At 49.4% G+C, this 27,929-nt stretch overlaps 8 protein-coding genes across 8 annotated transcripts; 5 read left to right on the plus strand and 3 right to left on the minus strand.

The window, feature by feature from the left end:
- Window positions 1-107: 107 nt before the first annotated feature.
- Window positions 108-4,293, plus strand: BC939DRAFT_395531 (uncharacterized protein; the record flags this gene model as incomplete). The annotated part of the gene is made up of 3 exons (XM_051552232.1): window positions 108-686; window positions 934-1,194; window positions 1,285-4,293. 3 exons carry the CDS (start codon window positions 108-110, stop codon window positions 4,291-4,293), a joined length of 3,849 nt encoding a protein of 1,282 aa, XP_051413714.1.
- Window positions 4,294-4,639: 346 nt separating this feature from the next.
- On the plus strand, window positions 4,640-6,495 carry BC939DRAFT_447274 (uncharacterized protein). Its single transcript, XM_051555068.1, has one exon. The coding sequence runs from the start codon at window positions 4,683-4,685 to the stop codon at window positions 6,339-6,341; it is 1,659 nt and encodes a 552-aa protein (XP_051413715.1). The 5' UTR covers window positions 4,640-4,682; the 3' UTR covers window positions 6,342-6,495.
- Window positions 6,496-7,392: 897 nt separating this feature from the next.
- Window positions 7,393-9,202, minus strand: BC939DRAFT_447275 (senescence-associated protein-domain-containing protein). Its single transcript, XM_051555069.1, has 4 exons — window positions 8,814-9,202; window positions 8,454-8,682; window positions 8,221-8,354; window positions 7,393-8,124 (listed from the first exon to the last, which is right to left on the minus strand). Exons 1-4 carry the CDS (start codon window positions 8,900-8,902, stop codon window positions 7,416-7,418), a joined length of 1,161 nt encoding a protein of 386 aa, XP_051413716.1. The 5' UTR covers window positions 8,903-9,202; the 3' UTR covers window positions 7,393-7,415.
- A 668-nt stretch (window positions 9,203-9,870) lies between these two features.
- On the plus strand, window positions 9,871-11,920 carry BC939DRAFT_491865 (uncharacterized protein). Its single transcript, XM_051559505.1, has 2 exons — window positions 9,871-9,891; window positions 10,112-11,920. The coding sequence occupies exon 2, from the start codon at window positions 10,185-10,187 to the stop codon at window positions 11,811-11,813; it is 1,629 nt and encodes a 542-aa protein (XP_051413717.1). The 5' UTR covers window positions 9,871-9,891; window positions 10,112-10,184; the 3' UTR covers window positions 11,814-11,920.
- Window positions 11,921-12,266: 346 nt separating this feature from the next.
- BC939DRAFT_447278 (uncharacterized protein) lies at window positions 12,267-12,800 on the plus strand. Its single transcript, XM_051555070.1, has one exon. The coding sequence runs from the start codon at window positions 12,394-12,396 to the stop codon at window positions 12,625-12,627; it is 234 nt and encodes a 77-aa protein (XP_051413718.1). The 5' UTR covers window positions 12,267-12,393; the 3' UTR covers window positions 12,628-12,800.
- On the plus strand, window positions 12,801-14,553 carry BC939DRAFT_447279 (uncharacterized protein). The gene has a single exon (XM_051555071.1). It carries the CDS (start codon window positions 12,819-12,821, stop codon window positions 14,538-14,540), a length of 1,722 nt encoding a protein of 573 aa, XP_051413719.1. The 5' UTR covers window positions 12,801-12,818; the 3' UTR covers window positions 14,541-14,553.
- A 23-nt stretch (window positions 14,554-14,576) lies between these two features.
- BC939DRAFT_527754 (uncharacterized protein) lies at window positions 14,577-20,668 on the minus strand (the record flags this gene model as incomplete). The annotated part of the gene is made up of 10 exons (XM_051561431.1): window positions 20,510-20,668; window positions 20,365-20,413; window positions 20,225-20,267; window positions 19,998-20,129; window positions 19,851-19,896; window positions 16,664-19,469; window positions 16,356-16,565; window positions 16,126-16,279; window positions 15,762-16,034; window positions 14,577-15,683 (listed from the first exon to the last, which is right to left on the minus strand). Exons 1-10 carry the CDS (start codon window positions 20,613-20,615, stop codon window positions 14,577-14,579), a joined length of 4,926 nt encoding a protein of 1,641 aa, XP_051413720.1. The 5' UTR covers window positions 20,616-20,668.
- Window positions 20,669-20,964: 296 nt separating this feature from the next.
- Window positions 20,965-27,707, minus strand: BC939DRAFT_447284 (Fanconi anaemia protein FANCD2). Its single transcript, XM_051555072.1, has 22 exons — window positions 27,408-27,707; window positions 27,216-27,323; window positions 27,017-27,113; window positions 26,835-26,915; window positions 26,647-26,748; window positions 26,331-26,559; window positions 26,167-26,246; window positions 25,923-26,086; window positions 25,498-25,840; window positions 25,120-25,392; window positions 24,832-25,029; window positions 24,496-24,717; window positions 24,322-24,392; window positions 24,191-24,243; window positions 23,798-24,093; window positions 23,372-23,698; window positions 23,147-23,278; window positions 22,767-23,042; window positions 22,503-22,673; window positions 22,116-22,415; window positions 21,561-22,027; window positions 20,965-21,464 (listed from the first exon to the last, which is right to left on the minus strand). Exons 1-22 carry the CDS (start codon window positions 27,668-27,670, stop codon window positions 21,095-21,097), a joined length of 4,623 nt encoding a protein of 1,540 aa, XP_051413721.1. The 5' UTR covers window positions 27,671-27,707; the 3' UTR covers window positions 20,965-21,094.
- Window positions 27,708-27,929: the final 222 nt, after the last annotated feature.

The raw sequence follows: 27,929 nt of genomic DNA on the forward strand, positions 1-27,929 counted from the left end.
ATCCCGGTCCCCCTTCGCTCCCCAAGCCCATGCACTCTCACAACATGCACCCTGACAACTCTCTCCACGCCTCCGAGGCACCAGCCTCTGCTGCCGCAAAGATGCAGATGCTGCACCAGGCTCAAGCCCAAGACGAATCCGCCGCTGCCTCTGCCGCTGCCGCGACTGCCGCCGCCGCCGCCTCTGCTGCCCTAACTGACGACGAACCCCTGCCCGAGCCCGCATTGATCAAGCAGTCGACCCCTCGTAAGGCCCAGGGTCTCGATCTCGATTCGATCTCCATGTTCCCCTCTCTCGGTTCCTCCTCTGCCCGTCCAGCTGCCACGACCTCCACCTGGGGTGCTGGTCCTTCTTCGCGCGTCAAGTCTGCGGCCGGTAGCAAATTGGGTGCCGTCGGTGATCAGCGTCGCTCGCCCGCTACAGCTGCCGGTGCCTCTGCGTCGACGCCCCCACGTATTTCGAGCTCGGGTAATATTCAGGAACGTATGCAGATCCCCACGGTTCAGATCCCTAGTTTTGGAAAGGCCAATGTCGGTGATATCGTCAAGACCGCCATGGCTTCGTCCGGGGCCCGCATCGAATCGACCAAGTCCCAGGCTACTGGTTTGACGACCTTCTTGATCTCTGGAAGACCCGATGCTGTTGCCAAGGCCCGCCGCGATCTTCGATCCAGCTTTGCCAAGAAGGTGCGTGAAATGATGCCTTTTTTGTTGAAAAGGAAAAAAAAAAAAAAAAGGAAAAAAGAAGTCCGGGAAATGCTATGGTATTCTGACATCCAGATCGTATTGTCGAAAAGACATCATCGAGTTGTTTGTTATGATCGCTATATTTATGCTGTGGGAGGATTGATGATATAAATGAAAATAGGGGAACCTGTGTCTTTTTTCTACTAGATACTAACCCTCCAAGTTTCTTCTAATTACTTCTATCCAGGAAACTATCAAATACCCTGTCCCAGCGTCTGCCTGTGCTCATATTCTCGGTTCCAAGGGTCGTACATTGCAGGGTATCCAGAGTAAGACCGGCGTCAGAATCGAGGTTCCTCGCCGTGAGCACCAGGAGACTACCTTTGAACCCGCAAATGCCAACGAGGACGACTTGGATGCTGAGGAGGAAACGGTGTCGATTGATATCGAGGGTGATGTTGAGAGCATCAAGGCCGCCAAGGAAGAGATTGACGCCATTGTCAGCAAGGTAAAGACAATATACATTGGCACACTTTGTTGAAATGACCAAAAATCACCCACACCCCGTACTGACATTACTCATCTTGCGTTAATTCAGGTCTGCCGCATCAACTACCGTTTGACCACTGTTCCTCCTGCGTACTATCCCTTCATCGCTGGCGCCCGCAACGCTAATGTCCAGGCGATCCAGCAGGAGACCAACACCAGGATCAACATGCCCTTCCACGTCTCAACTCAGGATGATGATGACGAGGAGGAGACCAAGGACGTTGCCATCGTCATCCAGGGTGATCGCAAGAACATTCGCAAGGCGATTGAGTTGATCGAGAATAACTATCGGGACGTCGAGCACTCCACCCGCACCATGACCATCAACATCCCCAAGCGTCAGCATCGCTTCTTGGTCGGAACAAAGGGTGTGCACATCAACGAGATCCATGCCGCTACTGGATGCACGATCGAGATCCCCCCTGTTGACTCCTCCTCAGATTCGATTGTTGTTCGTGGACCCGAGTCGGAATTGATCTCTGCCTTGACCTTAATCATGGAAAAGGCCAACAGCTCTGTGGTCGAGGTGGTCGATGTCGCCGCTGCCCACAAGGGTGGCAAGGCCGATCATGCTCGCCACGTCACCAGGTATTTGAGTGCCCGCAGCAGGCTGCGAAAGATTGAGCAAGAGCACGAGAATGTCCAGATCAGCATCCCCAGGTCCGAAGGTCAAAGCTCTGTAACGATTGAGGTCGTTGCCAAGGCGCGTTCGGAGGCCGAGGCTGCACGCCAGAAGGTCCTTGACGCTGTCAAGGCCATGAGTCCTGCTCTCTTTGATGTTGTCCACGTTGAGCCCCTTCTCCACCGCCACATTGTCGGCCGCAAGGGCCAAAATATCAACCGCATCCGTGAGGCCCATGGTGTCGAGGTCATTGTCCCTGATGCCCAGAGTGACTCGCCCGAGATTGTCTTGGTTTACGAGATCACATCGGACGCGGATCTCAAGGACTCTGCCAAGATTCGCGCCGCCCTGGAAGCGGTCAAGCAGGAGGTCGACAAGCTTGCGAACGACGCTACCGACTTTTCCACCAAGATTTTGACTGTTCCTGCCCGTCTGCACCGTAACATCATCGGTACCAAGGGGTCAACTTTGAACGCTATCATGGGTCTGGAGCCCGCCACATCCGTCCGTTTGGGACTTCCACGCGCTGGATCTGCTGACGACGCTAAGAAGCCTGCCCTGACCGAGGACTCGATCGTTATCAAGGGACCCAAGGATGAGGTCGAACGAGTCGCCCGCGAGATCTTGGCTTTGGCCGAGGAGGCCAAGCACCAGCAGATCATGAACGGTTACACTGTCAACTTTGATATCCCCGCCACCGCCTCGCCCCATGTGATCGGAAAGGGAGGCGCCAACATCAGCAGACTGACGGAGCAGTTCCAGGTCAAGTTTGATTTGAACGACCGTGCCAGTGGTGCTGACGAGAAGAGCAAGAAGTCTGGCCACGAGATGATGGAGGTCACGATTCAGGGAGTCAAGAAGAACGTCGAGGCCGCCAAGGAGACGATCCTAAAGATGGTCGAGCAGATTGCTGATGCCACTGTTGCGAAACTCAACATCCCTGTCGAGCACCACAGTGCATTGATCGGTGCCAGGGGTCACTATGTCCGCCGTTTGGAGGAGAAGTACGGGGTCAGGATTCAGTTCCCCAAGGCTGCAGAGTTGGAGGACGATGAGGACAAGTCCAAGTTGAACGTAGTCATGGTCAGTGGTGGAAAGAAGGGCGTCCAGGGCGCCAAGGAGGAGCTCCTCGAGTTGCTGGATTATGAAAAGGAGAACAACAACACGCTGGAGATGGTGGTTGAGCCCAAGATGCTCCCACACATTGTCGGTCGCAGTGGTGCGAAGATCAACGAGATCCAGGAGGCCTCCCAGACCCGGATTGACATCCGTCGCTCGGGCGAGACCGAGGAGAAGCGCGAGGTCCGCTTGGTGATCAGTGGACCGAAGGCCGGATTGAAGAAGGCTCAGAAGGCGATCCAGGAGATTGTCGACGCACAAAAATCCCAGGTCGAGGAGTTGGTTCATATCGACAACAAGCACCACAAGGTTCTGATCGGTCAAGGCGGATCGACTTTGCGCGAGATCATTGCCAAGGCCGGCGGGCCCGCCGAGATGTCGGCTCAGGCGTCGTTGGTCAAGTTCCAGAACAACAACAACGCTGTCCTCCTGAAGGGCGACAAGACTGTTGTAGAGAAGATCAAGGCCGAGATGCTGGCGATGGTTGCAGAGCAAGACAACTGGACCACGTTGACGATCAGCATCCCTGCGGCCCAGCACCGCCAGATCATCGGACCTCAGTTCTCGAACGTCAAGGAGATCGAAAACCGCCACAATGTCCGCATCCAGTTCCCCAACAACAAGAACAAGAAGGAGGGTGGCAAGGATGCTGCTGCCACTGATTCTTCTGCGGAGGCGATTGCTGCCAATGACTGTGTGACGATCAAGGGTCTCCGTGAGAACTGCGAGAAGGCCAAGGTCGATCTGGAGGCGAAGATCAAGAATTCTGCCAGCCGTTCGTTCACGATCCCTAAGCGCTACCGTCAGGCTGTCTTTGGCGATGGTGTTTGGAAGATCCGCAACGAGTTCAATGTTGTTGTCCAAGTTCCTCGCGGCGAGGGCGGTCGTGGTGCCGGTGGTGCTGGCAAGCGCATTGATGCCGACGACGAGAACGTGACGCACGGCATCACGGACGGTCTCTCCTGGGAGTTGTACGATGTTTCGGGTGCAGCCGATGAGGAGGGTGATGCGCAGTACACGGTGCAGCTCCAGGGAACGGACGCTGCGTGCGAGGCCGTGGAGAAGCACCTTCAGGGCCTGTTGAACAAGGCTCGCGCTTCGACGCATGTGCTCAAGATCCGTGTGCCGACGACTTTCCACGGATTGATTATTGGATCTGGTGGTAACAACATCAAGCAGATCGAGGCCGAGTCGGGCACGTCGACGAAGATTGCGAGGGGCGAGGAGCTGATTACGATTAGCGGACCGAAGGAGGGTGTCGAGAAGGCTAAGCAGGCGATCGTGCGTATTGTCAACACTTCGGACAAGCGCGCGTAAAGAAGACGGACGAAGGAGCGGATGGCAGTGTTTGGTTTTGAAACAACTATTTTCTTGTGTAGATAGCCTCGCCATTGTAAATATAATTTGTTTGTATACAACACGAGCGGGGCAATGAAGGGCCGCCAGGTCCTTGAGGCTGTACAGATGACGCAAGGATTGTTTGTCTAGCGGTAGACCTTCTGGCGATGCTGTGAAGGTGGCCGTGGAGAGAGAGCATCAGAGAGATTGGATGCGATTGATCTTCTTAGAACTGCCCCGTGGGGCCGTTTATTGAATCCCAGGCCTGCGCCGCAGCAGAGCCGAGGGGGCTGTGCTTTCCACTGAAACTTTAATATGAAATGTGGTCATCACCATCTCCATCACACTCCTCGGCTCCTCCATGCACAATGTCCAACTCCTCCCAGAAAGCACTCGAACTTCCCGAGATCCTCGACGCCATCGCGCGCTCTATCCCTGTATACGACCCACCGACTGCATTCTTCAACTTTTCCAGCGAAGACCCCCGTATCTTCACCCCACACAACCTCCTACCCTGCACTCTGGTTTCTCGTCTCTGGCACGCCTGCTTCATCCCCTATCTCTATCACCACCTCTTCGACGACAGTCAATCCTCCATCCTCCGGAAACGCCTTGCGCCATTTCGTAAACATTCCCATCACTTCCGGTACTACCACTCCTTCTCTGCTCGCAAGGTCTATGAACTGCCCTTTGAGATATCATTGCCGCCCCGGAATCTCGTCAGCTTGTCCCTGCACCGCCCTAGCGATGCCCTACTGGACTTGTTGATCTGGAACCAAGGTTCACAGTTGAGGGAGTTGTCATGTAGCGGCGACTGGACAACCATACTGTTTAAATCATTGCATCAGGAGGCATTAATGAATCTCCCATGTCTTCAAGAGCTGGTTTTGGTGAGGTGGACTTTGTCGAGTGATTTCATGTATGGGATGCTGAGCACTTGCAAAAGTTCATTAAAGCGTCTGAGAATCGAGTCTGTCTCTGGTCTCTACGAAGATCTATTCTTCGATCATGAAAAAAATTACAGCGGACCCGACGACCATATCAGCAGCGCCATCGCCTCAAAGATCAGGGCCCCGAGATTCCAGATGACACAGCTTACATCCCTCGCCTTAGCCCTGGACTGGGTCCAATCCACGAGCTCAATTTTCTTTCCTTGCGTCTGCCCGGCTCTTGAGCGCCTCGACTTGACAGTCGACACCGAATCCTTCGATTTCCTTCAACTCTCCCGGAACCTCCGCTTGTACTGCCCCAATTTCCACACCCTGCGCTACAAGGAAGGGTACTCAATGGAATACGAACACGGCTGCTTCCCGGTACCTGACATCTACGCCGGACTCTTCAAGAACTGTAGTCTCAATGGCCTGAAATACGCTTCCTTGGGCCTACCCATGGGCCTGAATGACCTCATGTTGGACGCATTACTGACCCACGCGGCAACACTCGAGACATTAAAACTTCGAAACAAATACTGGAATAATAACGGCCGTGCATTCAGCAGCCTGGAGATGTCTCAAGTCCTTCACTTGCTGACCAACTGCCGAAACCTCAAACACCTGGTCCTGAACGGAACCAACTGTTCCGTCCGGACTTTGGAGGACTTGTGCACGCAGCCATGGGTATGCACAAAACTCGAGTACCTGGTCATTGACGGATACATCGACTCCCCGCCTTTACAGGAGCTCAGTCGCTCCGACCTCCGACCACATCAGGCACTGAAGGAAGTGCAACAAAGGGTTCGTCGTCAAGCGGCTCAATTTCCCGAGGTGGATCATGAGAAGTACAAGGACGATGGACAGGGATGGTACATGAGATGCGACATGGATCCGCTTGGTTTCTTAAAGGCAAAAGAGGATGAGGATATCAAGCGACGGTTGTTTGTCCACATGGCCGAGATCAGCGGTGTCAAGGGCGTCAAGTACCTGAGACTGAGGCGCACAGAGTTCTTTGCGGAACCTCCATCCTTGGCTGGCCCAGAAGACGACGTTATAGGACGGGCATTCGAAGAATTTGATCTTGATAAAGAATGATAAAAGCATCCGATGCAGCTTTTGTCAACGTTGGCCCTTTCCTATTCAAAATTTCGGAGGAGGACGCAGAAAGATATAGAGGGGTGTGTGTTTTTTTTTAAAGTGATAGGGTGCCCATGAAAAATGAAAATTCGGAGTTAATTTTCACAATCCCCTTACTATGTCCCAAATTTTGACGCGTCGAAAGTTCGCGAAAGGGCTCTGGACACGCGTCAATTTCTTTTCTTGCGAAAACCTGCACCGGCACGCATTAACGGGAGACCAAAGCACTTTTGCGCCAGCAACCAAGCAGAAATAGGGTATGCACTCGTTCTTGAAAGACGCAGTTAGCGTTTGATTTTGATGAATATGCATCCTCTATCGATGAAGCGTGTACGGTAAACTTGAGAACATTTTACTTCAAGCCATGAAGCCTCAAGTGATCGCGCTTGCTTGCCGAACATCGGGCATACCGGGGTGATTTCGGTACTGAATCATCAAGGAGTTCAATACGATCATTGCCCATGGATCTGTTGCTCCGCATGCTTCCATGCTCCAGTGCATATAATTACAGGCTCCCCCCCCCCCCCCCTTTTTTTTTTTTTTTTTTACTCTGAAAAAGGGATCATTGCACCGAGATTCACTTGTTCTGATAGCTGCTGCATAGTGCTCTGAGAAGCAGACAACAAAAGGATCAAGTGTGAATAGAGCGGATATTGTACGAGGGTCCTAGGATATGCCTCATTGGCCCCATTGGTTCAACGCTGGATCGAGCGCCAGAGCTCGCTCACAAAAAGCACGAACCAACTGTGATAGACACGACAGGCTCCAATAAGGTCGGCTTGGAGGGGATGTCAGATACTGTCGGTCAGGGTGCAAGTAATTAGGGTTTCGAGGAAAGAAGGGGCTGTGAGTCAATGCGTACATACATCGCAGGCGTCTATGTTCGATAATACAGCCCAGTTAGACTTTTGGCTTAGGCTGCTCGCTGGGCTAAGCACATCACACTAACTTCACAAGATCTCAATGCCATAGACTAACAGTAAAAAGCTTTTTTATTCATTTGAAAGGTGTCAAAATTTTTGTTGCTCGATCTTACTCGGTCTTCTTCTTGCTGTCACTTGGACCAGCGGCAGCAGAGGATGATGATGATCCTGCAGCTTCCTGGGGTTGATCGTCCGTCTTTCCGAAGTACTTGAAGTACAGCTGCTTCACTTGTGAGGCAGCAGCGTCCGCAGTGGCGGCAAAGGGTACAGATCCCTGGGCATGATCGCTGGACTTCTTGCGCTCTTTCATCTTGATCTTGCCGTCCTTGACTTCCTGAGCCGTCTGCAATGCTGCCAACCTTGAGGTATGTAAGAACGCCCTGCGCGAGATGCCTGCATTGTCGAAGTATACCAGTGTAAAGTTCTTAAATCCCTCCAATGCCTCTGTAACCAATTCCTTGACGTCAGGTCCCAATGCCCTTCCGGCCAAATCTTGCGTGGCAGAGATGGCAGGTGCAGAAACGATTCCAATGGAATCTTCGGCAGCCTGGATCAAGACGCCTGCAGAGTTGAGGATCGCGTAACAAATGTTTTGCATGGTTGAGTACGACTGGGGGTCATCCTTGGAGGTCCAGTACTTGATGGCGCGATAACCCGAGCTGAGGGCCTTGGAGATAATGGCGGATTTGATACGACTGGTAACACCGAAGGTGACGCGGCTGACTTTGGCCACATTACGGATACGGTTCTTGATGAAGGGAGAGATCTTGAGTGGTTTCTGCGTCTCAGGAATCTTGGAGTTGAGATACGCACCTGACCTATTTACACATATATGTGAATCTCGGCTGGTTAATAAAGGGCTTGAAAATAGCGACTGCATGAGTCCGGAACACAGGTCAGAAAGAAGGTCTTACGTGGTGATGCCGCCAGCAACAACGGTTGCGCCCTTGACGAGGTTCTCACTAAAGTATTGAGAGACGCTGGTAAGGTAGTCGGCCATGTCGTCAGCGGACGGGACAGAAATCTTGAGCTTTAGTGGTTTGTCCCCCTAATTGTCACAGGCCATAGCGGATTGGTGAGTTCATGAAAGCTTTTCTTTTTTTTTTTTTCTTTTTTTTTCGATTCAAATTAAAGATGACACCCTTACGTCTTCATCACGAGGTTCAACTGCCTCGATAATGACAGGCGACTTCTGGTTCTCGGAAAGCGAGACAGCATCATCGTCTTGCACCTCCACATCCTCTTCGTCCAAGACACCATAAATCTGTCCGACATCATCGACGAGAGCGAGTTGATTTCGGAGCTGGTACTGGTTTGTGTACACGATTCTGTCTGTCAGCAGGTTCTCCAGTGCCGCAATATCTGACTCGGATGCGCTGTAGAAAAAAAGACGAGCCGAAAAGAACATCAACAAAATGTTAATGGCCAGTGCGCTCATTTTTTGTGTGTGACGACATGCAGCGGTCATCATAGCCACCAAAAATCAATCATTTTCATCAGAACTTACTCTGGCAACAGCAGCTCCAAGTATCCATTGCCCGCAACAGTGAACCGCCATGTCCTATCGTCAGTCTTCTGTGCCGCCGACCTGGGCATCAACGGGTGAGTGATCAGACTCTTGGAGGACTTTGTTGCCGTGTCGTTGGTCTCCAGAGTCAAAAAAGTTGTCAAGGGCGCCTTCGAGCCATCGGTTCCCTCTGGGATCGGGATGTTTCCTGGAAGTCCAGAAGAGTAGACGCGCAGTTCGCCTGTGCCGATCAGTTTCTTCTCGGAGGTGGCACTGGTGAGCTGGTAGATGGTCGCATGAGGGACTGAAAGTACGACCTGAATGGTGGTCGGTATATCTGTAGTTGAGGACATAGTGGAAGGATGATAGTTGGATAGTGGGGTAGTTGGATAGTTAAGGAATAAAAAGAAGAAACAGAAAAAAAAAGGGTTTATGTAGGCGTGTCTTGGGCCAATCAGAATGCATCCAATTGAGCGCCACCAAAATTGTAGGGTTTGGCATGAGAAGCTCAAAGGCCCAATGGATGCGAGTAGAAATCATCGAGTGCAGAGGGTGCGGTGCAATAAAAATAAAGGAGCGGCTATTGAGTCGTCTAAAGCTGACAATGATACTTGATTAAAATGCGCCAGCTCGAGCAGTCGATAAGAGGGCGTGGGTTTTGTGGAGTCGTAGGAGTAGCAGAGAGTAACCCTGCCTTCTGGATAAAGAATACCGAAGAAAAAGAAAAGCGCAGTTCATGGGGACGAGATGTTGATGGCTACAGATAATGACACGCGTGTGGTATTGCTGTTGGACGCCGAAAGAAAGTGCCATTATACGTCGTTCGAATAGCTTCTAGGAGAAGTGTCGTTAGGCATCAAGTCAATATGCATGCCATGGTAAGCGAATGCATGCCGCCTAATTACATAGTCCATCCACCATTATATCGTCTTACTTGCTCACTGCATCTCCCTTGACCTCCACTCTTCCGTTGTCGTGGATGCCTATACGCTGAACGTTCATCCACCAGGTGTCCTTCTATGCCTATGCACCACTGTGTTGCCCTGCCGACCAGTCGCTCTTACTTCGTTCCCATTGCTTCTTGAGGGAACTGCTGGACAAACAGCGGTCTAGGTTACTGTACTACACATTTCATGTTCTAGACCAATTTCCTGATCTTGGTTTAAGCATGCTGCGTGCATGAGTATATGTAAACTTCCACAATGTTTACACCACATTTTAATCTCCTGCGCCTCCGCGGACTTTTCGGTGAGGGCACATGGCTTGGTGGGTGGATGCATATATAGCACAGCATCCATTTATTGATATCCCTGCAATCGTCGTTATCACCTTTTCCTTCTTTCATCCTGCCTTCCCCACTTGATCAGCACTATGACCAAGTCCATCTTTGCCTATCCCGAGCTATGCTATGCGCTTGCCAAACACTTGCCCCACTCGAGCCTGGCCGCCTGTCTACTGATCAACCGATCCTTTTATAGCACCTTCCTGCCATATCTGTACAGTTCCATCGAGGTGCACGATTTCCGGCGCTACCTTCCAGATCCGACGCCAGCAGCACCGAAAGAGGACAACGACAAAATCTACGAGAGGTTCCCTGCAGAGCCCGCCACAGAAGTGAACTTTGCTTCGCCATCCTTTGCCAGCCTGCGCGCGCACGGCCAGTTGATCAACTCTCTCTCCTTGTTCTTTAACGAGAAGCTGACGTACAAAGAAGAAATGCGGTGGAATCAAGTCGACGAATTCTACTACTACGACAACGATGGCGATGAGGGTGTCAATGAGGTTGGCGACGAAGAAATATCACCGAGCGAACGCAAAGCAACTTTCGCAGGCCTAGTCCAGGCAAGCATCCTTCTTCAAGTCGTGCAGTCCTGTCCCAACCTCAAGTCTTTGGAGATCCATGGCCTGAACCCCGCTTCGCCTCCTCGCCCACATTACGGAACGTGTGGACAGGCGGCAATAGGGCGGCGGAAATATCTCAATAAACAAGAGTCCCAAGACAAGGCCATTGCCATTATCATCAAGGAGGCTGCCGCATGCTGTAGCCAAGCAAAAGGTCAGGCTGCCAGAGGCATTCAGCGCTTGGTCATCTCGAACTCGTGTGGGTTCGCACAGCAGTCTCTTCAGGCCATCCTCGAGACGTCTCTGGCCATATCGCTCACGGAATTGGATATTCAATGCTGCGGATTCTTTCGCACTGAGGAAATGCATCTCCTTCTACGATCGCTTCCAAACCTGAAGCACGTCGATTTCCGCTGTCGAGACGCGGAGTCGGATCACCTGGGACCCTATGCTGGTCTGCTACCCTTACGAAACAAGGCTCCAACGACGACGGCGGCGGCAGTGGCAGCGACAGCAGCGACAGCAACAGTATCAACGGCAACAGCAACAGAGACAGCAGTAGCTGCCGTAGCTGACAACACGGCTTTTGGAATCACGACAGAACCGCCTCAGTGCGCATGTTCGAACACACTTCAGACACTTCGCATCGGTGTTAGCAATGCCAGCGTGGACCCGACGTACGATGACAGTTGGTACGGGCATAGATCCGGTTATCAGTCGTGGATTTATGCTGCACAGATAACGTGGATGCACGACGATCCCGAGAATCCCATGGTCCACAAGCACTTTCCTGAGGCTCTGCACTGGTTCTATGACTATATCGCAATATTTCCATGTCTGCGGGAGCTGTGTCTTGAGAGTGTCGCTCCCTTGTACCATAAATCCCAATCATTGGACCTGGCTTTGAGCTCTGGACTGGATAGGTGGGCGACGCTGAAGGCATTGGAGGTACTGGACATCGAGAAGCTGGACCACGCGGTGGGAGTGGACGAGGTGCAATGGATGGTCAAGAACTGGCCAGCGCTGAGAGAGGTCCGCGGATTGGTCTATGCTACAGACGAGATTCCTTCGGATGCTGCTCTTTGGCTACAGAGCACTCGGCCGGACATTGCGCTGCCGGTGTCGACGATTTCAAGGTCAAGCCAACAAGAGCTGTAGTAGAGTGGCATAGACGACATTGGAAATGCATACCTGTATCAATATTGAAGCCGACACATTTATTCTTTAGCTCTTCTACTCCTCGTTCTTGATGTCCATGTTCAGAGTATCCTTCTTTTTTTTTTTTTTTTTTTTTTTTTTTTTTTTTTTGCGTAGAGCGAGCTTATTAACAATACTCGGCGCACGACGAAATTTCTTGCAAGTCTACGCTCGAAAGAAGCTGCAATGGGATTGATCTCATTGAATGTCTATCTCTCCAAACGGGACTTCATGAGCACCCGCTGTTCCAAAGATAAATTGCTGAGCGCCTCCGAGTATAAGACGGAGTTGCTCTCCGAAGAAGGCTTGGCATTGATTTGGCCTTTTTTCTGCTGTACAGAAAGACTAACGAGTTCGAATATAAAAATGAACGAAAAAACTCTGTTGCATCCGGCCTCTTCATGGTTTGATTCTTCTATAGCTTTGTTTTTACTGTCATACACTCGACTCTTTCGCCGCTACTTCTCCTTCGCCTATCTTATTCCAGTGACTCTACACTGCGATATAGCCATCTTTCACATTACCTGCCTGATCTACAAAAATGGAGTCCCTCCGAACCTACACCGTCGTCATCGGCTTGACCGTGTGTCTCTCTGTCATGCTGCGCCGCGCGAGTGCAGTTCCCATGTATCCGTGCTCCAAGGCTGGAGACTTCTTCCCAGACCAGACCAACTCTCGCTCATTCTGGGTATGTGGCGATAATAAAGACGCAAAGGAGTACCACTGCCAGAATGGTCTAAAGTGGGACCAAGAACGTGGCTGTGTGAAGGACTAAGGTGCCGTCAGGTCAAGGTACTGCACATTAGCCTCTTTTGTATGTACTATGGGGCATAGTAGCGTTGTTGATGTTCGATCACTCCACACCGACGCGACGCGAAACAGGAAACCCTAAAATAAAAACCATATTAAAACGGCCTCTGTATAAAAGTCGCTTCGGTCGCAGGGATCGCTTGTTCTCTCCATGTGATGCATCATCATTACCCTCTTACTCTCCCTCATTCATCCCTCCAAACCCCCTCAACCCCCAGCTTCCCCACTACATCATCCGGACGCCGAAGTACGATGGAGCCTAGCAGAATCAATGTGTTCGATATTTCGCTAGTCCTTGACGAGATCACTCGGTACCTGACCTTGAAGGACCTGTCGCGCTGTGTTCAAGTCTCCCAATCCCTTTGGTCCGCATTCATCCCTTATCTCTGGCGCAACATCCACTTCACTAGCCTCACTACCCAAGAGCGGTGCAACCTCATACACCCAAACTCACCCTTTCTTCTCTTGTCCGAGTCTACTCCTGTTGGTCGTCGAGAATACTGCCGCAGCGCCGTCCGATCTGTTCGTCTCGTTGCTCCTCTCCCGGCCTGGCCACACAATCTCGCCAGCGGCCCATGTTTCTCGAACCTCATTCGGTTCAAACTCCAGAACCAAATCAAAGGCAGGGGCGAGGAGGAAATAATCGCTGCTGTGCCTCGTATCCTAGAGTTCCTGGCAGCGCATACGACGCTGCGCGATATCGAGCTGTCTCATCTGGAAATCGGATCGGATTTCATGGACATGTTCAACATCGTGATGGATCAGTTGCCAGGCCTGACTAGACTTGTACTGTTTGTCAGGGGCAAACTGACCCTCCGGGACCATCTGTTGATGCTCAAGCAAGGCCAGCGACTCGAGGAATTTCATCTGTCGATCGATTCCTCTCTCTATGAGTACCACGAGCTGGACCACACAGAAATCGAATTGTACGAGCAAGGAATGCGAGAGATGAAAGCTAAGGACAGTAAGATCAAGGATTTGTGCCTGAATACAGAGATGTTTGTACGGATTATGCCCGATTACCTGCAGCGATGTGTGCACCTCGAACGATTGGCCATACGGACTATATCTGTTGTGCAGGCGACAGTTGACCTAGCGGATATTGTGAGGGATCATTGCCTTCGATTGAGGCATCTCGATATCAGGAATATGCACATGAGCGGCACGACTCAGGCATCTATCATCGCGGCATGTACTCCATCTGCTGCACAACCGCATCGACCTGGTCTGGAGTCCTTAAAGCTTTGGCTCAACATCACCTCAATGGATGTGGTCCTGCAGTCAGTTTTGAGTCATCGCACGACATTGACGTCGTTGTCGGTCAGTCAACGCAAAGGTCTCACAGCTATAGGGTTGCAACAGATCGTCACCAACTGTGCTAACCTCAAGTCCCTAATCGTCAAGTTGACTTTCATGGATACCCTTCTGATCCCGATGGACGACATCAAGGATATCACATGGAGCTGCCGCAACTTAATAACATTCGCATTGCTGACCGTTGACCATTGTACGGCTACCGGGCGAGATCCAGCGATACAATATCTGGAGTATCTGTACACGCAACTCGGAACCATTCCGACACTGGAAGTCGTGTCATTCCGAATGGGCCACGCAGGGTGGATCCCACAGAGGTCATTGTTCCTAGATGGATTGGAGCAGCTCTACAATCTGAAGCGGATGCGGATCTTTGGGTTCCATAAAGAGGGTGCCTCTATGCTGAGGAGGCGACATATTGAGAGCATGCTGGAAAACTGGCCACGACTAGAGCAGCTGGCCGGGCTCCTAGACCATTACCGAACATTCGAGCTGGCGTCCTGGCTAATGAAGGCGAGGCCGGATCTAGAGCTCAGTGCATTTAGCGATGGATTAAATCAATAAAAATTACGTTCACTTTACTTGTATGTTGATATTTTTCTATGAGGGCCGTTGCGGCGATTGCCGCAGTAGAAGTTCTAGCATTAACGTCATCTGGTCTAGTTTGCTCTCAATGCCCTTCATATTTTCTCGCAATTGCTCCGTATTTGTCTGGAGAGTACGTAGCTCCGTCTCCATAAGTCTCTGCCGCTCGTCCTGGTTCACACGGCTCAGGATGCTGACATGATCTTGGGCAAACAAAGCATCATTGCTCACGTCCACACCCTGACCGCTCTCGCTAATCTCTTCCTCGTCTCTCTCGAACTTGTCGTCAACACCGTTCCCGTCTTGATCGTTCGCAGAGCGAAGAAAGTTAATCGTACGCGTAGTGCTTTGTCTGGAAGGACGTCTTTGTCTCGTCCTTGGCGGTTGTGGCTGTGGCTGCGGTCGCGATGGTAGCTGCTCCAGCGGCGACTGAACCAATTTTGCCCCTCCCTCACTCTGCGGAATCGTGCTTGCGATTGACTGGAAATCTGCGAAATAGTTGCCTGTGCCTGTATTTTGGCGCGAATATTCACTCGAAGTAGCCAAAGGCGAGCCGATCACGGTCGTCTCTGTGAGTGAGTATGGGATCCGAGGCGATTTCATCGACTGCTGTCCCGCCAACGACAAATCGACGGCAGCACCATCCGATGAGTCTGCGTTTTCGTTTTGCTCCTGTACGGCCGGTACAGCCGCTTCCGTTGTCAGTTGATCTAGCTGCCATCCCGGAGAAGGAGAACGAACGGGCGTGATCACAATAGAGTGTTGGTGTACCTGTGGTTGTAAATTGTCGTCGCGATCGATCAGAAATGGATACTTGTTCTTATATGCCTGGACAGTCCGAGGTGAGGCTGTGTAGTAGATGTACTGCGGGAACCAATCGAACCGTTGCCGAAGCCCTGGTGCTGCGTAGGATAGGTTTTCGGCTGCCTCAACAGACCGAAGGCGGTTATCAAGCCAGACAAGGGGTCCATCATTGTCGCCTGCTGAAAAGGCGACGTTCATGAGCGCGATAAGAACGTTGAGTAGTAGGATCACGTTAATAAAAAAGTATATGGCAATCATAACATGGAATGCCCAGTCTTCGCCATCCAAATCCTTCGAAACAGGATCGTATCGGCCAGCCTATGATACAAGAAAGAATATGTTAGTGAAAAGCTCGACTAAAGCACTCTATACAATATCTCTTTTTTCAGTTCGTACCATGAAGAAGTATGTCGCCGATATTGCGCCAAAGAAGTTCCCAGGGAAATCAGTGTCTCGTTTAAAGCAAGTGCCGAGCAGTGATATCGAGTTGCCATTCGTGTCGGTAGTAATACAGTCGTGATTTTCGGCGAGCAGTAAGTGAAGAAACGAGTGTGTAAACGCAAGGACGATCAAGGCAAAGATAGCGAAGAATACGCGGATCTTGATGACAATGCTCAGGATGATTGTCACAATATTGCAGACGCTTCTGATCACGCGCATCTCGAATAGCTGTGAATTTCATGAAGATGTAGATAGGTTAATCAGATGGCATCCGATTCTGAAGTATCCATATGAATAGCACAGGGACACGGCAGCTTACGAGGTGGATGTAGATAAAGAGAATGGAAAAGCTCAGTACACGAGAATCCCCAGGCTTATCCGTATTCTCAACTTGAGGTATGTTGATAAGCAACTGGATACTTCCAATGACAGGTAGCAAGAAGACCAGGACATCCACGACATTGTAAGGTGTTCTAGAGGCAGAAGAATATCGAGCGTCAGAGTGTAAGCAAGAACTTCATATATGGATCACGAAACAAGTTTTCATACTTCACGTATTTCCAGTGGTCCGCCAAGAATTGCTGCAGCTCGAGATATAGGAACATACAACCCATGGAAACCACGATGATGAGGGGCCCTCTAAGATCCGTCAGCATCATGTTCGGGTATACTTGGATCAAGGTTACTGTGAGAACAAGCGCGTAGTACAACAGTTGGCCAACAAATCGCAGGCCCCAGGGCATGCATGCGAATGAGTTCCTAGCGTATCGAAAAGTATTGAGAAGAACAGAGGGTTAGAAGGATTTGGCATGAATCCATAAACGGATATTGGATGGAATTCTCGCGAAAACACACACCATTTGTACTCAAGCAGGGCCTCGACAGCAGGGTTGTCATAGTACTGGAGCTCCGTGAAGTTGGCCCGGATGGTTTGCCTGCTCAAAGGGTTCAGCTTGTATACCATCAGGTCAAACGCCATCCTCGCCATGGCCACATCCGTTGAAATGTCCCGCTTCCCAGTAGATGTACCGTTGCTTCTCGTATGCCAAAGCAGAGCATACGGCGCCACATAAACATGTCGCTTGAATGTCTCGTTGAGAGGATCGACCGATCTCTCTTCTGGGACATCGATATGGGACGAAAAATCCTTGGCACAAATTCGTGGTAGCTGCGATTTCAACTGAAAAACTGAATTCGGGTACTCGTAGATCGGGCGCCTGCGTCGACTGACAGCAGCCATATTGGCCATATCTATGCCGAACCGGGGAGGATGTGCAAGCACGGAGTTATTCACAACAAAATCTCTGTCCTTGATGGGGATGAAAGCTGCCCGACGGATGATATTGATTGCTGTTTCTGGATGGTAGACGACCAGTAGTGGCAGACAGTCTAGCACAAGCAGCAGAAAGGCCGGATCCTGTTGTAACTTCGCCTCTCGAATGCAATAATCGATCAGTTGCTCGGCCATAGGCAGGCTGCGGGGTTCTTTCTTGGCGTTCTTAATCAAAAAGTAAATCGGGCTCTTGATGGGCGAACCGTCGGAATCGCCACCAACACTGCCGAGAGAAACGCATCGTGGGATCCATTTCCCGTCAGTTGAGCTAAAGATGGCACCCATTATATCAGAGCATCCTCTCCATTTCGATGCCCAAGCAATTTTTGTCATGACGTTATACGTTGTAGTTCCCTCGGGTGGATCGTGGTTGATGTGCTTGACTAGATATCGTATGATCGCCTCTTGACCACTGGCGCTCGCGTCCGAGTAGCAGGAGATCAGCATAGGGATGCTATTGATGCAGTAGAGCGTCTCCTCTCGCGAAAACCAGTTGTTCTTGGGGATCCGCACGCAGACAGTTCGACTCCTATTGGCCTCATCATCGAACCACACAGATAGGATCGCCTCTCCATGGACGCATACACGCGTCTCCAGCACTGGCTCTGCATAGCTGCACACTTCGCCGTTGTTTCTGCTACGCGGACAGACCCAGGTCAATGCCAGCTCGCATCGGTTATCGGGAGTGACGTCGGGCAGATTCCATACTTGAAAGCCGGTGGAGCTGAGAATGATGAATTGAGACCAAGATGCAAGAAAAGACGCCTGAACATAGTGTTCTGCGTCTTCATCTTCCTCTTCGAACTGCATCCATGGCTCGGGTATGATGGTCAGCAACTGTTGAACAGATCCGTGCTGGTCAACCGAGACTAAGACTACGCGCACAACCTTTCGCTGTCGACTATCAACCTCCCTTTCCTCAAAATTAACCACCAGACGATACTCAGAGTTGGATTCAGGAAACTGGTAGACGTGATTGCTGAGCTCAATGCTCTCCTTATTTGCGCACCCATCATCGCAATTCGCCAGATGACCTCCGGAGCTGAATAGACTAGGCTGTGGTATAGCAAATACCTCCATCTCATTGCCGTTGACTGCCATCATAACGTGTTCCATGCCGTGGGATAGCGCAGCTCCTTCGGACAACTTAGCGACACGTTGGATGGAATAAGTCGATGACGGAAACTGCCTTCCAGCGCATCGTTGGAAGGAGAGATTCAGCGCATCCATGATAACCGAGGTCTGCTCGATACTGGAATTGCCAGTGGTCACCAGAAGGCTCTTGTCCTCATCCAGGAACTGGATATCCAATATGCGTCCGCCATGGATCACAGTGCTGCAGACCTCGATCCCCGATTCCATAAAGTATGTCCTGATCCAGTCTGACCCCGCTAAGGCCAGCAACTTCCCTCTCCTTGAGACCGAGAAAAGCCCAATTTCATTCTGCACCCGGCTACTTGGATTGGTGACAGAGATATATTTGCGGTTCGCACCAGTGGCGAGGTCCCAGATAGAGATGTTCTGGGCATCTTCCCACCATATGAACAATGGACCCTCTAGACTACGGAAGAGCGCCCGCAGTTGCTTCGTCCGAGACTTCATAGAACAGAGGCCGCCAATCGCGATCCCGTAGAGTCGCTCCCATCTCTCTGAGGCATCGTAAATTTTGATCCTCGATTCATCGCATGCAATAAAATAATCACCTGCTGACGAATCATCCGCTGGAGTCGATATGTTGTGTCTCGTGCCATTGAATATGTCTTTAGCCATGAACTTGCCGTATCCAACAAAATGCGCCATCGATCTGTGTATGGACGTATCTTCAATGAGGACTGTGGTCGTTGCGAGTTCCTTCAGTTTTTGTGTTTCTGTAAAGTTAGCCTTGACATAGAAGAGTCGGAATGGGAAGCTGAAATTATCCAGTATTTTCTCTTCTGGCGCAAAGTCGTCATCGCGGGGTTGCTGGTACACCGCAATGCTCGACCCATCAGACGATAATGCAATCTTGAATAGCCGCATGTTGTTGAACTGTCCCTCTTGTAGTGGAATGCTGAACGTAGCTAGTGGTGGTTGACTCGTGATATTTGATCGCCGTCTCTGGTCATGCGACTTGTCGGGTGTTGATGGCAAAGCGGTGACGAGGTCCCAGATCCCAATATATGCTGTAGTCAATGTTGAGGATAGGACCGCAACGTATTCTCCAGAAGCAGAGACATCCATGGCGAAGATCTGGGCCATCGGCGCAAATTGTACCCCGTCTGAGAATTGCTGTTGACACGTCCTAACGTCTACCATCTTTAGTTTTCGCCCTGGTGCCTCGACAAGATAGTCTAGGATACGTTCCAAAGTACGAGAATATTAGTTGCCAATTAGCTCTTAAACACTGAAGACCGTAAAGCCCACGATGAAGACAAGAAATGCACAGACCTTTAATGCTACTGGATAAATCCGATCCAAGTTGTTCCAGTTGTAGGTAGTGTACGACGATGCGATCATTCAATTGAGCATTTGCTTCTTGTGTATTTTGTACATCAAAATACGAGCGAAGTTGTCCTGAAAGACGGGCGAAGACTGGGCTACTAAACTGGAGGTGCACCTTCTGTTGCAATCGCAGCCGAATCCTGCCCGTTGTAGCTGCTTCGGTCGTAAGTATTTACCTCTGCTGAGAGCATATCAAGCAACGAGGGCTGAGCGCGAAACCCTTAAGTTACCTATTGCCTCGATTTGAGCCTCTGACATTTCTGCCCACAGCTTGTACTAGCAAGGGCGAGGAACAATAACGGTCGTTCGTTGGTCAACTGCTCACATGCATACGGTATGAGAAACCAACCGTACTGTAGGCATGAATGCATGCGCACCTTCATCTGGGGCACCTCGACCTCGAAAACAAGCTTTTTGAGAAGCGACTGACCGAGGGGTTTTGGCGAGATGCACCACACGATGGTGTAGTACCCTTCCTGCAGGGCCCCCTTGGGTATTCTCGCTTCGAGCTAAATTTTTGGTTAGATCAAAAATTCAATTTTCAGCCTCACTCCTTACTAAGATTCACGCTGTTTTTATAGTGCGCGAATGTGCCTGTCCTTACGTCGAAGCTGCCATCGCCTCGAAAGCTCTTCCATGTACGAGGTCTAAACCACAATGGGAACCATAATAGTTTTGTCAGAGCTGTAAAAGAATTGCTTGGTACGAACAATCTTCCTTTGTACATTAATCGACAAGTCATACCTGATAGAAAATGTAGACCCTGGCTCTCCGTTAAAATAGACACGGTTCGCTAATGCGGGCGATTGATGGCGAGATTCGTAAGCGTTGCCGAGGATACAGGTAGAGAGAAATCATTCATTTGGTTTCAAGCTTGATTAATGCTTACGATGCAACCGGTGTTCAGGCATGTCTTGGCCCTCTGGTCTTGCGGGCAATTCCTTGTCTTCAGAATCCTCGGGTGTCATCATCCGATCCGACTTGACGAGATCCATGGTGCATCAAAGGGATGGTATTCAGTGCTGAGCTGAGGGAGAGTGAATCAAATGGAAAGAGAAGGAGAGAAAGAGGGAGAAAGTGACCCGTGGGCTTCTTCAGCCCATTTGGGTGGCAAGGAATGGCATGGACCGAAATCCCGCCGGTTGTATCACCTTACGATTAGCTTGTGCCACCATCTCAGTGAACTGGGAATTGAGAGCACCCCTTTAATCCATACCATGTAAGGTGTAAGGTTCATCGCTTGCTGGAAGTTTATCATGTATCTAGACCTGTTTCTAACACTCTTTGACATAATAGGTGACGCCCTGGTGGGGAGGAGCACTTGCAGCCATGCCTGTTCATTTTGTGCCCATGTGGCTGTGCGAATTCAATTTATTTTTTCCGTACCGGGCTTGAAAATGTCTGTTCAGGATCTACATGTAAAGCAGAGAAAATTCCTCGAGCTGCTACCCAGATTGTTCAAGCACTAGCATTGCTAATCCTCTTCATCCTCTTCTTCTTCGTCTTCTTCGTCTTCTTCGTCCTCTTCCTCCTCTTCCTCTTCTTCCTCTTCTTCCTCTTCTTCCTCGTCTTCATCTTCGTCTTCATCGTCATCCTCCATAGCCGTATCGTCAATATATGGATTCCTGACCCGGCGTCGCCGCTCGGTTCTCTCTTCCTGCTCTTCGATCGCTCGGTCGCCGTATCCATCTTCTTCCAGCACATTATCCTCATCTGCTTCCTCTTCTTCAGCAGTGATCCGTCGAAGATGACGTCTCGGACGTGAAGATCCTTGGTCACTCTCATCTCCATCGCCAGCCAATTGATCCTGCTCCTCTTCGCTCATGTCGCTGTTAGTAATTTGACTGGAGTTTAACCGATACACAAAGTAGGAGTAGCGTAAGTACATCATCGTAATCTCAGCTAGCGATGAACAGACTACCAGAACATGTCGTTAATACCTCTTTGTGTGAATGCGCGACTCGCCATCCTCCTCATCTTTCCGCGGCATCTTCAACTTAGCTCGCGAACTAACCACCTTTCGTTCCTTCTTTGAGCTTGCAGATGTTTTGAGCGTCTTGCGCGGCGCAGATGTCGACTTCGCACTTCCTGAGCGTCCCCTCTTCTTAGACGTTTTAGCGGAAGACTTTTTCCTTTGGCTCTCAGCATCACTTGTTGCGTCCTGATCGTCAGCATCGTCTTCGCCGCCCATATCCTCATCTTCAGACATGGTCGGCAGCTGTGAGCTGATCTCTTCACCTCGCAAGTTGCGATGCTTGAGGTTACCAAGCCAGAAGGCTGCGCCAGCATCGTTGTTCTCCAGCATCAGCTTCACCTCGAATATGAGTGTCTCCATAGTCTTTTTGATTGCAGGCACCATAGCCATCAGTGTTTGCTCTCTTGAAGCTTTGGCATGCCCACAAACATTCTAAAGATTAAAAGTACAGCTAATATTAACCTTGGCCTTTCATTTCAACTGCGAACGGAACATCTGGAGCATGTCGCAACATAACTACCTGTAAGGAACGAGTTCCGGCCTGCAAGTAATTTTTAAATATTTTCGCAACCATGTCCTGATGGCCCCGAAAGTGGATTCCTAGAAAGGGCAGTACTCGCTTTATGAACTGCTCCATGAATGCTTTCGAGTGCTTCAACGTGACACTCAGTACTTCACGCTTATCACTCGACTTTACAAATGCAGCCAGCCTCTGAAAGCAGAGACACAGCCCTGAGATGTGCTCAAATGCGGCATGAGTATCATCAAAATCATCCTCTGCAAACTCGCCAACTAATGCTGCCAGCTGAATATGCAGCACCTATTCATTTTTCAAAAGTAGAAACAAACTCAATGCGATCAGAACCAAATAAAGACAGAGACACTCGAATTCCTATCGGCCATGTACCTTGGTGTATATGGTAAAAGTATTGGGGGTGAGCATTGGATGCAATTCTGCACTGCCATCATCCTGATTCAGAAAAGATGGCAACACCCTTGTAACGTATTCGTTGATCATCTCTAGTCGCACATCGGATTTTCCAATTTGCTGCCCAAGTATATAAGCCAAACGATCTGACTATAATATCCAGTTTAAGAGAAACCATATTAAAATCCGCAGAAAAACCCTGTTATGTAGAACAAATGGAAAAAGCGCTGGTCCACATAATACCTTGATAGCCATTGTTGACGGCCATTTGTGCGAGAGGAACGTTGTCGAAAGTTTGGAAAGTTTTAAGGATGTCTCAATGTTCTTGGGAACCATGTCCAGCACCTTCTCTAAAACCTCGAGCAGCATGGCTGAGCTCTCAAAGCTGGGCATCATTTCGTGCCAGGTAGATAGAGAAGAGAAGACCTCCACTGCAACTTCAGACAAGTTAATTGAGCGTTTTATCTGCTTAATCTGCTCTGGTGTCTTCATATCCTGAGCAAGAGATTTCAGCAACTCCTATAAACGTTCAAGAGAGAACAATTGACATGATTAGCAAATTGGTCTGGCGCGACAGCAAGCGATTGTAAAGGACGATGAAATGCAGTATTCTCAGAACATACGAGACGCAGCTCTTTCTGATCGCTTCCCTTGATCTCATTCCACGAGAGCAATACGTGTAGCACCTTCAAAGAAAGATTTAGACAGTCGAGAATGATCGCGGTGTCCAACAGCCGTCCGCTGTGGTCTGTAGCCTACAATACAAACAGTAAAATAAATTATTATCGTTAACTGGTGTATACACTGCTGCCTCGATTATCTTGCTCCATATCGCAAGTAAAATTTACCTCATCTCTGTTGGACAGCATGCGAAGAATCATCCTTGCTTTGGTCACGACGTGAGGCGCGATCCTCAGAATCCCACGCACAAATTCCGTGACATCCATGCGGGCCAGCATAGCGTTGTTTGTCGAAAGCGCCGTAGCTTTCTTTCCAAAAGACGCATGGGATACAGATGCTGGGAGTTTGAACACAACTTTGGCATGGAGATCCTTCAGCAGAAACTGCAGCTGCGGGTAGTGAAGGTGGACATTCTTATTCCGAGTGACTTCGACGATCTCAAAAGCATCACGGGTTATCGGGTCGTGGACGCGTAGGACATGGAAGACATCGATCTATGAAAAGTGAAATGAATGTAGTACGGGTGTTAGAGCGCAATTTAATATAAGTTTCCAGTGCCACCTGCTTCGTTGTGCATATGCACTGTGCTGTACCTCGAGCTCTCGCAGATACGGCGCTAATGATTCGTATGTTACGACCTCGCTGGAGCACACAACAAAGGGCTTCGGTCCACCAACCACATTCATTGTCCGCGATGATTGTTTCCCCAGAACAGCTGTGCTTGTAGACTGAATTGAAAGAGAATTCGCCATGGGTTTAACCCCTCTAGGCATATCCTTCGCTTTAGCATGACTAGCCTCGAGCGGTTTGAACCCTGGCACGCATTTCAAGACGTGTCGCAGTATGTCTTCCAGTTCAGATATTTGCTGCAGTCGGATGATGATTCGAGCTATACCCATTACGATAATAACATATTAGTAAATTATCAGGATAAATGATCAACCTTTGGAGGATACAATCCTTTAAATCAACAGTGCAAAATCTACCCATTGTTTGATCTCCTGCATCGTACGAGAACGCATTTGAGATTTCGCGGAACCTAGCGCAGAATTTATTCACCGTAAGAGCCATGCGCAGCGCTTATTAGACATCGTGAAAGAAGCAGCTGGACACTTACCAGTTGATAGCACAGAGGAGTCCTTGGGCAATGGTATGGCAGATTTCAGTGCTGTAGACCTCTGCTATATCCTAGTGAGCCAAGCGTCATATGCCGCAATGCTGTCATCGTCAGGGTCTTTATTCCATTAGTTAAAGATCGTTTCGGCACGCTGAGTGATACAGTAAACTTTACCTCGAGGTATTCTTGTTTAAACATGGTGATACCGCAGCCAAGAAGCCCATCAATATCGTCCAAACCATTCCCTCCTGTCGCTTTCTCCGTGGCCTGCAGCAGCTTGAATAAAGAACAGAGGTATACAGTCCCATCGGAAGTTTCAATGGTTGTGCCTTGTGTTGCGGAGCTCAGCAAGTCTGCACATAGACTCGGTATGATGGCTATAGCGAGCTCTGACTCCTAAGCACAAAAGTTGCATCGAGCCGATTGATATGGTCAGTCTGGCACGCAGGTAACTCCCTTCCTCAAATGAAACGAACGCCATAAATATTGGGCTATAGCGTAGATGCATACCGGTCCATCAAGATTCATCCAACACTCCAAGGCAATGTTCCGATTACGTCTCATTGGAAACGTCTCGTTGACACCGCAAACAAATGTCGCTGCGAACTGATCCGAGAACTCTTCCTTGATCCAGAGCACCAATTTTTGGTCAAGCTGGCCAGAAAGAACGAGGCTCGCCAACTCATCGTATGTCAGTGCCAGACAGACCTGTAAATTTTTTAAAAAAGATTTAGTTCAGAACAAGATCTCGAACCTGACCCCATTGTTCGATATAGCATTGACTATAGATAAAATTACCGACGACTTTTGGCACGCATCCCTGATCATTCGAAGGTATGAAACTGAGATTTTGAGAAAAGGGTCCGACTCTGCTTGATGATGACTAGTCGCAGCTTGACTTGAAGAACCACGGCCATTGTCGACGCCTTCTCGGACCCCAAATGACTGAACCATTGCGATCGCTCCCATGACTCCAATCCTTTTGTAACCCTCCATGGGGTTCGAGAGCTGTTTCCGAATTAGGATATTTAGGTCTGTGAGTAACGTCCCGCTGTTGCCTGCAATCTCATCCTAAGACGACCCATAAACACAAAAGGAGCAAGTTTTTAGTATTCAGCGTAAGCATCATAGAATCAGTCGTTATTGTTAATCGATTCATATGGCGTACGAACATACCTCCCGTGCAAGAGATCCAAGGACTACAAAAAATAATCGAATCTGCTCAGGCGAAAGATTGTCGAGATAGTCCAGGACACCTTTGATGAATGTACTGTATTCATTGAGGGTTGCTCTTGAAGTATTCACAATGGTCTGTAGTACGGCCAATGAAGAGTCGATTTCCACCGCTGATCCACTTCCAATATGAACAAGTAGCGAGCCAACAATCTCCTGTCGGTAATAGGCATCTGAGACTTGAAAAGCGCTGGTGTACAGGATAGAGGCAGTCCGAGCAACGATCGGGTGACTATGGCTAAATCGCAAGAGATTTTCCGAGATTGAGAGGATGGCAGGCATGTACCTGAGGGTAGACGAAAATTGAATGCCATGTTAATAGCTTTTACGACGTTGTTCATCATTTCAAAGTTGTTCGAAGTACTTACTCCCTGAGTGATGCACCGTGTACAAGGATCGCTTCCTGTAGTAGCTTTTTCGTCAACATGCCGTCAATAATCTTTTGCCGGATCAATACCTCTACCTTCTTCTTGATGCTGACAATTGAATGCAGAATAAAGATAACCATAACATCTATCACTTTATGCAATCCCTATTCGACAAAAGAAATATAGTTGATAAACTATGACATTTTTCACAAAGAAGACAAACTCATAGGATGTAGCAACATACGGGCTTAGGAATGGCAATCAGCGCCTTATACCATGCATCGGTGACGAACTTCTGGAATCTGATACCGGTTTTCAGTGCATCTATTGGAAACAAGCAGAAAAATCAGTATCTACTATTGCGCCATGATGATAGCGTATTTAGTAGGAGGTAGGGCGGATACATACCGAGAATCAAGACCTCTGGCGTCTGACTAGAGGCCCCTTTTCTCGATTTCAGATTATGATTTCTTTGGAGCCTGTTGATCGAACCAAAGTCAAGATTGGAACGAACAGTGCCGATGACTTCACCGACTGTGTCTGGCTCAACAGTCTGCAGCAAAAATTTGATGACAATAGGCAAGTCATCGAGTTCTGCAGACTCCAGTTTGTCCATCACATGGCGCCTAGCACTGATCTAAGGGTTATAGGAGAACTTACCGTGTTAGTGATTGATAGACAGAAATAATGATATGCAATCTCATAACAATTTGTAATCTATTACCAATATATCCGACTGCAAGTTGAGGTTCGACAGAGCATCCAAGATCGGTACCATCAGCTCTGAGGTACTCTCCATCATCTCGATAAGCCCACTAACTACAGTCTAACGAAGGAAGAAAGAGACATGAATCTCAGTCGAACAGACTGAAATGCTTAGGCAAGTCGCCTGGTACAAAAGCGGCGCTTTACCCTGTGTTCAGAATCGGGAACGATCTCCGGCAGACTGGTAATAACATCCCTTTGAATAAATACTGGAGAAAGACTAACAATCTACCATGTTTTCAATATGGAACCCATTAGCTTAAACTTCTTTTAAACTCGCCCCGGCGACTAGCCACAAAGCCAGTCTCCTAGACCTCCACTTTAATTACCTCTAGTAGCTTGGCGGAGAGCTGTTTAGGCTTACTGACATTGTCTAGCCACTTAAATTGCTGTAGAATGAGCTTTGGGATAGGAGAATCTTTTTCGCTAGAGCCATCCGAAAGGGGGATGTGATACAAATTGGTTACTCTCTCGACGTCCTTAATAGCTCTGTCGAATAGAATTCCATGATATGCACCAGTAGCTTACTCGTCATCCAGGAATTGAAGTATCCTGTCCAGTAATCCTTCCATGACTTCTGGCTGCAAAGCATCAACGCCTAAAAGCATGCGGATCAAACTTTCGCCTAATGAGAACCTGCATAATATTGAAAAAAAAGATTCCAGTTGTTAGATATCATCCCTTTGCATCAAAATTCAAGGCTAAAGGATATGAACATACGATGACTCCTTATCAGCGGAGAAAGATACGGGTATAAGAGCAGCTTTCAAGTTCTCGTGCTCTTCCAGATGTTCCTGCAGGCCCTCTAAGAATGACTCAACGCCATATGTTCCTGAGGGCGAGCGTTGAAGAAGTCGAGCTGTTTCGCGCTGGAAACGGGAGGGTTCAACCTGAAGCTCATTAGGAATGCCATTCGTCCCGAGGATCAGTCCTGCTTGCTCGCAGATGGAGTGGAATCCCGCCGGTCCGACGGTCGAGGTCATTGGGATTTTGTCCTTGCTTGTGATGAATTGATGTGGTGGCAACGATTTAAGAGAAAACACAATTTGGGAGTACGGTTCGCTTTAAGGTTTTTGCCACCAAAATTGAAACCAGGGAGGCAGACCCTTCTCAGGGGAAATATTCGAGAGACCCAATATTGTTGGCCGCAGCCACCGCGAGTGCGCAGAATTCGATATTAGGTTTTGAGATCGCGCCTGTATAAAAGGAGGGTCGAAGCCAACGGTCTTTTGTTCCTTGTTC

The sequence above is a fragment of the Gamsiella multidivaricata genome (genome assembly GCF_025024155.1).
Source record: "Gamsiella multidivaricata strain RSA 2152 chromosome Unknown BC939scaffold_22, whole genome shotgun sequence".
Classification (NCBI taxonomy): domain Eukaryota; kingdom Fungi; phylum Mortierellomycota; class Mortierellomycetes; order Mortierellales; family Mortierellaceae; genus Gamsiella; species Gamsiella multidivaricata.